This window comes from Entamoeba histolytica, genomic scaffold, assembly GCF_000208925.1.
Source record: "Entamoeba histolytica HM-1:IMSS scf_1104750519073 genomic scaffold, whole genome shotgun sequence".
NCBI classification, from domain to species: domain Eukaryota; phylum Evosea; order Mastigamoebida; family Endamoebidae; genus Entamoeba; species Entamoeba histolytica.
In genome coordinates, this window is record NW_001914871.1 from 67,823 (window position 1) to 76,197 (window position 8,375).

At 25.3% G+C, this 8,375-nt stretch overlaps 3 protein-coding genes and 1 pseudogene across 3 annotated transcripts; 1 reads left to right on the top strand and 3 right to left on the bottom strand.

The window, feature by feature from the left end:
• EHI_182910 overlaps positions 1-704 on the bottom strand; it is a 1,647-nt pseudogene extending 943 nt beyond the window's left edge.
• Positions 705-825: 121 nt separating this feature from the next.
• EHI_182920 (60S ribosomal protein L21, putative) lies at positions 826-1,350 on the bottom strand (the record flags this gene model as incomplete). The annotated part of the gene is made up of 1 exon (XM_650400.2): positions 826-1,350. One exon carries the CDS (start codon positions 1,348-1,350, stop codon positions 850-852), a length of 501 nt encoding a protein of 166 aa, XP_655492.1. The 3' UTR covers positions 826-849.
• A 223-nt stretch (positions 1,351-1,573) lies between these two features.
• EHI_182930 (RhoGAP domain containing protein) lies at positions 1,574-4,378 on the top strand (the record flags this gene model as incomplete). Its single annotated transcript, XM_650067.1, has 1 exon — positions 1,574-4,378. The coding sequence occupies one exon, from the start codon at positions 1,574-1,576 to the stop codon at positions 4,376-4,378; it is 2,805 nt and encodes a 934-aa protein (XP_655159.1).
• Positions 4,379-7,084: 2,706 nt separating this feature from the next.
• On the bottom strand, positions 7,085-7,714 carry EHI_182940 (uncharacterized protein; the record flags this gene model as incomplete). The annotated part of the gene is made up of 1 exon (XM_650068.1): positions 7,085-7,714. One exon carries the CDS (start codon positions 7,712-7,714, stop codon positions 7,085-7,087), a length of 630 nt encoding a protein of 209 aa, XP_655160.1.
• Between the last annotated feature and the right edge of the window lie 661 nt (positions 7,715-8,375).

Consider the following 8,375-nt stretch of genomic DNA (forward strand, 5'->3'; position numbering starts at 1 on the left):
GTCTCTAAATAAAATAATCGTTTGTGTTGTTTATCCATAGAATTGACTTTCTTAAAATCTGCAATCTTTGTTAATGAAATACTAACATTAAATATTACACATTTAACTACAAATACTACTTTATAATTAGTTAATGTTAATTGTCCATTCATTGGTCCTTTAAAATTAATTACATCATTCCTATTCATTAAACTAACTGGATATCCTATTATAATTTGTTCTTCTGGACATCCTTTAACTAATTGAATCATTGATGCTCTTGGTGTAAATTTTTGTCGTGGAGAAATAATAGGACTTGTTGGTGATTTACATTCTACCACTTCAATATTTAATTTTTTTTCTTGTTTTGGTTGGGGTGATTTAGAAATAGATAACTCCTTAATAGAAATTAGAGAAGGTTGTCCTTTCTGTCCAAATGAAGAATTTTTAGTTGTTGGTGTTTGTGTTGGAGTTTTTGTAACTATTTTTTCCTTAGTCATGTCTTCATGTTGTATATTTTCGTGAATAGACCCTTTTTCATTACAGATATTTCGTTTTTTTTCTTCTTTTTCTTGACTGTCATTAATCGTTTTGTCTTTTGGTTGTGAGTTGTCATTTGAAAAAGACTCATTTTCTGAGCCAATTGATATCTCACTACTCGGAGAATCTTCAGTATCAACACCTTTATCATCACAAGGAGTGTGAATTATATCACTACTTTCCATGAAAAATGTTTTTGATAGATTTAAATGAAGGAAAAAAGGAATAACTTCATTAAAGAATAAGAAAATGGTCTTTTTAATTCATAAAAGACATTAAGGAAAATGAAAATATAAAGAAAGAAATTCCACTCACAAAACACCTTGTCATTTAATAAAGTTCTTCGAATTTAAGTGGAGCAACAGTGGTAAATTTGATATCAGCACCTTTAATAAGTTCAGCTGGTCTTGGTTGTTTTGGAAGTCTCTTAGCTGGTAATGGAAGAAGTGGTTTTCCTTCTTTCTTTAATTGAATGTTTTGCTTTCTAATGGCAGCAACAGCAGCTTTTCTTTCAAGGAAGTCTTTTTGGCATCCAGATGGTTTGATGTGTTCTGGACTAATGTGAAGTCTTTTAACTACAATTCTGTTATTGACTTTCTTATTTACCATAACTCCAATGGCATGTGGATTAACATTCCAAACACGTCCAGTCTTTCCATGGAAAGCTTTGTATGGAAGACCGTGTTGAATAGATGAGTTACAGAGGATTGTTACATAATCACCAACTTTGTATGTGTGAAGAATGGTTGAAGTGTTTGAGAGTCCATGTCCTCTGAATGGTCTCTTAAATAATTTTCTGGTTCTTCTGTTTCTTCCGTTAGACAAAGGCATGGTCTGTTATTTTAGGGTTAAAAATCTTAGTTGAGTTCCTTCTAATATTTTTTCTAATTCTCTTTTAATACTTTTATTATTTTTCTTTTTTATAATTTATAGTTATATAAAACAAATTAAAAAAAAAACAAGAAAAAATAAAAATAAATAAATCATAAAGGTGAATTTTTCATATGTCAGGAATTTGAGTTCAAACTTTTAAATCAATAATTAATAATAAGAAATGAGTAGTCATAATCAATCTCCTGGTGTAGACCAATCACTTGTAACAAATATTAGAAAGCAAAAGCAAATGCAACATAATAATTCAGTTAAACAATTAAGTGAAGGTATTTTGTTAGAGCTAAGGAAAAAAAGTGGAGAGAAAACTCCTAGGACTAGAAGAAGAACTTTGGCTGTTGATAAAAAGAGTATTACGTCTGAAAATGACCAAACTGAAAGTGAAGAAGATATAATTCAAAATATTTCCAAGGAAATTGATGCTCTTCAAAACGAAATTAAGGTAGCACGAGATAAGTGCTTAAAGATAATGGAAAGTCAACAACAATTTAAGGTCCTCATTGATTCTTTAAGTAATCAAAGAAAACTTGTTTTAGACATGAAAGAAAATTTAAGAGATATTACCATTCGTGATGTTGGGTCTAGGAGTGATGTTGAAGAATGTAGCGAGTTTATGGGTGAATTATATCTCAAATGCTTTGACCAATTTAATGAACAAATTAGAAGTACCGAAGGATTTTATGAAACGATAAAAAAGTATATTGATTCGTGTAGTAATTTTACTCGAGCAAGAAATGATTTTGATAAATTAATTTCAAGTTATGTGACTGTAGATATGAAACTTCAAAAGATGAATAAAGAAAAACGACCAGATATTAATAAAGTAGGACAATTACAACAACAAAAAGAAGAGACTTTTAATTCTATTAAGAATGAAGGAGAAAAAGTTACTGATTTTTACGTTGATTTATATAATGAGTTTTTGACTATTATGCTCCATACTTCTGTTGATTTAAGTGATAAAGTATCAAAGGGATTAACTAGTACCAAAAGAATGTTTAAGGATAAAGGAGAAAAATTAAATTTATGGAAGACTTTAAATATTGGAGAAGCAGTCAAAAATACAGATGTTGAATATCCACAATGGATGGATGATGATCCATTATTTATTAATATTTTTGAAGCTGAGAATCATTTAGTTGAAAAGATGGAATATTGTGTTGTTAAATATGCTAAATCTTTGTTGTGTAATCCAACATTAGCAACAACAGGAATGAGTATGGCTGATGTTAATCTTATTTTTACTGAGATTGAGTCTATTCATTCATTACATCATTCAATTTTTACAGAACTGAAGAATTCAAATATAGACTCCTTTATTGATGCATTTGCTAAACGTGCAAGTCAATTATATGATGTTTATAAAAGAAGATGTGCTCATTTTAAGGACTCTATGAAGAAGTATAATAAATGTCTTCAAATCGATGCATTTAAAGATGCTATTGAATCTATTGATAATTCTAATTTAAGCCAACCAAGGTTAGAAGAACTCCTTCACTTACCATTCATCCACTTAACTCAATTAGTTCCATTATTTAATAGTCTCAAAGATGATTTTTCTGATGAAACAGATAAAACAGAGAAATTAGAAGAATTATGTTTTATCTTTACGTCATTAAGTCTTTTATCTGAACAAGCAGAAAAAGAGAACGATGTTGAGACTCAATTAAGTAAGATTCATGGATTAAAAGGTATTTCTTTTAATCCTAAAAGAAAGTATTTAGACCGTCAACAATGTACCTATAACAAAACACAAGGAACAATGTTTTTGTTTAATGACATTTTTATCTTTACAAAACCAGAACGTAATGAATATATATTTGGGTCTGTTATTAATGTTAGTCAAATGGTTTCATTTAGAGTAAAAAATAAGAAGACTGTTGTTTTGGAAATCAAAAATGAAACATGTGACATTGGATTTAAGGATACTCAAACAGCAGAAAAATGTGCAAAATATCTTAATAATATCAAATATGAGATGGATAGAAAAAAGATTTTTGGAACAGAAATTAAGAGTTCAGTCATTGCAAGAGAAGAAGAAAGTACATTAATACCAAATGTAATTCATAAAATTTTCGATAAATTAGAAAAAGAAGCACCAGACACTGAAGGTATTTTTAGAATTAGTGTTAGTGTAAAAGATTTAGAAGAAACAATGACCAAAATAGATTTAGATGTGAATGTTGATGTAAGTAAAATGTCTTGTCATTTATTAGGTAATGTATTAAAGAAATATTTAAATTTAATGCCAAACAAATTACCTATTAGTCTTCAAACAGTAGATGTAGATAATATTAAAGCTATTCAAGATATGTTAGAACCAGTAGGTAAAAGTTACTTATTATTAATGGAACGATTATTTAGGTTACTTAAAATGATTGATAAAAATAGTGGTGTTAATAAAATGACAGCAGATAATTTAGCTAAAGTTATTTGTCCTAACATTTATGAAGAAGACGAGGACTTTGGTATGAACATTGAAAAGTTAACTCGAACTGCCATTGTAATGATCCAACGATATGATGAAATTTTTGGTGAGTTTAGGTCATCTTTTGAGAAAAAGATTCAAGATGGAATGCAAGAAATTAACCACCAAAAAGAATTGGAAGCTAAAATACAAAGTGAAGATGGATTTAAAGAGATTCCAGTTAGTAAGTTAGTAGAAGGACACCAAGATGATAAAACAGTCGTATTAACATTAAAAGATATCATCAAACAAGGAGATGTTGAAATGTTAGAAGGAAAGAAATGGGGTAAAAAGTGGGTTGTAATGAAGAAGAATTGTTTAATGATATTTAGGAATATGGGAGAAGGTCAAACTCTCATGGTATTACCATTTAAAAATATGATCGTTGCTACTGAAACAAAAATGAACAGAGAGTGTATTATTCTTAGAGTTGATAAACAAAGTGTTACTTTGTATTTTGAAGATCCTAATGAATGGCTACAATTCTTATCTTCATTTTAATTAATTTTTTCAATATATTTTTAATTATACCTTTATGACTCATAAAAGAATAATAAATGTTACAATTAATCTTTATAGGTGTTTCAGTAAGAAAATTTTAATGGATAGAGCATTTGATGCATTAAATATTTTTGAGTTATCATAGATATCTGAAAGGTTGTTTGATATTAATATAGCCACAAAAGAATATAAAAAACTTAATCACATATTATTAAACTTATTTTTATTGATATTTAAATAAAATATTGTTGTCATTGATGATTATAGAATTAAATAAGTTTGTTTATATAAACACAGAATTTTATTTGAATTATCGACAGTTGTTATGTTAGATATTTTATTAGGATATAAGAAAGAGTATTAAATATAATCTAACTTAGATGTTTAGTATGTTGTTTATTGTTTTTTTAAGAAAAAAAAGAATGAAAGTCATTAAAAGATAAAATAGATTTTTCTATTCTAGAGATTAGACTCATTTTGAATGAGTGGATCTGTTATTTGGTCTGGATTTAGATATAAATACTTAATCGATAATTCTGGAATACCAACAAATGAAACAACCAAGTATGCAATTGTTAATGACAAATAAACAATAGTCAGAATAAACCCAATAACAATGGAACATATTTGAAATGGGAAATCTTCTTTAGGAACAATAGAGCAAATGTTGTAATCAGAAATACGGAGATCATCTTTATTACACACAACAAAATTATATTCAGAGATACAAGTGTCATTTCTTATATAAGAATCATCTAAATTAACAAGTGGACAATCTTTGAATATTAAATTTTCTGATTTTTTATAGAACAAGCAACATCTTTCCTATGATATAAAAATATGTTATTTATTAATAAAGAGTATTTACAAACATTCTTTTCATAATCTATTCTTGTAGATTGATTTACACTCTTCCATGTTCCTGGATATTTGACTATTACTACAATCAACAATATCGTTCCAATTAATGCACAGAGAAAACATATAAAAGAATAAATCTAAATCAACAAAGTAAACCATCTTTTATCAAGTATATAATCTTCTTGTTTTTCAATCATTGTTTTTTTCTTTTTTCTTTGTAAAAAGAAAAAAACAAAAGTTGCAATCAAAGCCATAAACACTATATTAATGTCTTCTTTCCACTTTTGCCGTTCTGGTGAAACTACACTAAATAAATAAGAAAATCTAATTTCTACTATAGTAAAAGGAATACCAATTAAAATTAATATAATCCAAAAAGCAGCTGTAATTGCAAGAAGTCTTAGTTGTAATTCTTCTCTAGTAACCATCAATTATGTTTTAATTTAAATTTTGTAAGTTCCTTTTAAATAGTTGAACATTTTTATTAAATATTTTAAGAATGAGTTTTTGTAAATACTTTATTTTTAGATAAGAGTTTTCGATTATTTTTTGTTGTAATAATAAAATTTATTATTAAATAATTATAATTATGATTCTTTTTCATAATAGTTATATATAAATAGATTATAACAAATTTTTCTACATTAATAAAATGTATACAAAAGAATAACTTATGTGGTTTATAATCTAATTACCCTTTTTATTTTAATAATTAACTTATAAAAAACAATACATTTTTATCTATTAAAACTTCAATGATAAGAGATAAATTCTAAATAATGTATATAGCGAGTTTAAAAAAATTGATTTGACAATATCTGTTGAATGTAAAAAAAGTTATTTTCATTGGAAATTTTTATATAAAATTTATTTTAGTTAATTTGTTTTTTAGTATTTTTTGTAAAAATAAACTACGTTTTTAATAACATTTTCTTCAATAATAATTATTTACTTTATCTTCTTCTCTGTAATTAAAATGAAACTATTTGCAAGGTGTCTTAAGAAATTATTGTATTTTTCATTCAAAATTTTTAAATAAAGTTGTTATAATAAAGTAGATTCTAATTTATATTAGTTGAGTTGATAAATAATGATAGTTGGTTCAAAACAAAAAAATAAGTATTAAATTTTTTTATTAATGGTTGTTCTCGTCCTCATAAGACAAAAAAAAACAACTATTTTCACAAAACAACATTTGAGAAAATTGGACAATAAAACAAAGATATTCATTATAATCTTTGGTAATTAAAAGTTAGTATAATAATAATATTTGATGATTAAATATGACTCTATAAAACATTTTTTCTTAAAGTATTCTTTTTATTATTATAGTAAGAGTCAACATTATCACTCATTCTTTATATAGTAAAAATTGAAACAAATTTAATAATTAATGATATAAAGCTATTAAGAATATCATTAAGTATTTGAAAAAAATTGTTATTGATAAATTCTTCTTGTTTTTATTCATTCATCATTTAAATCATGTATCTTTTTAGAAATAGAATAAAAACATTTTTAATGATGAAGTATAGTTATAAATAGAAACAGTAAGAAGTTGAGTTGAGTGGTTGTGGTAATTGAAGGAATTTAGTTGGTTATTTGTGCTAACAATTTGTAAGGAAATATAACTCTTTTTTAGTAAGAGAATAATTGAAAGAAAAACAAAACATGTTCAACTTTGTAACAAATAAAAATAATGAATCAGGAATTTCACGTTATGAAAAAAAAATAAAGAGAGACAATCTGGTAAATACTTTTATTGGAGTCCAAAGAAAATATCTTTCAAACTCATTGGTTTCCAAAACTAAAAAACAGCAACAAGTATCAACAAATATCTATTATTCAAAACAGCAAAGAAGAAAGTACAGTTTCATTACGAGGCAAATAACATTCCTTTTTATCATTCGCACAACTAAATAAATAAGAGCATATATTAGACCCTTTAGAAATAATTTCTTCTTTGGTTAGAGTAAAAGAATCAGTAACAACAGAAGTCACTATATCACAGCGCTTTAAATCTTTTTTCATTCCACTTCGTTGAACTTCTATTTTGATTCCATTTAATTCACAAATATCAATAAGTAAATGTAAAGATTCTCTAATTTTATGACCTTCTGTTCTTTTCAAAGCAGTTTTAAAACTGCACCCTTGTTTCAATTCATCTTTGTTAATTAATTCGATTCTATCTCTAATGAGTTTTTCTACTTCGATAACATCATTATTATCTGAAATATATAGAATTTTAAGGAAATGAGAAGATTTAGGTGTTCTTATAGAACCAAATTGTACAGTGATATTATAATATAAATTTAAAACACCAATTAAAATTGCTTGTTCACAACATTGATATTTTCTAATATCTCTATAACTGTAACTTTCAACAACAGAACTATATCCTTTCCCCCTTTTAGGAGCATTTACTTGTTTTTGTTCAGTGATATGTAGCAAAGGTCTGTCTAAGTGAATGTTCATTTGATTGTACTTATTGAGTTTTGATAACCTAAATTGTTTTATTTAGAAATTAAAATTCGTTTGAGAAACGAACTAATCTACTTCAAACCTTTCTTCTATTAAGTATTTGAGGGAAAATAAGAATTATTTAAAAAAATAATATTAAATATTAAGAATTTTATAATAAAAGATATTTGTAATTTCCTGACAATATTCTAAATATGATATATTATCTTATTATTTATCTTTTTGATGACCTAATAAATATATGACATTTGTCTCATCAAAGTTTTGTTTTGACAAAGTTTTATTATAGATTATGTTATTGCTAATAGTATTAAAAAAAATTTTGACTATAAAGTTTTATCTTCTAATCGTTTTTAAATAGAAATATTTTTAGAGTTATTTAATTTTATTATTACTTTTACATCAATTTATGAGAGTATATAGATGAATGATTCTTTTTATTCTCTATTCTTTAATATTTTGATTCTTTATTTTATTTAATTATGTGTTCTTTCTTTATAGAGTCATTTCATTCAATTTAGACATGTTTCATTTTTAATTATTCTAAATTTTTCTTTCTTAATCTTGATGATATTATTTTATCTTTAGAATTAATCTAATTAATAATTATTTTCATATTATTTTTCCCTCTTTTTATTCTCATATCGTTCTTCTT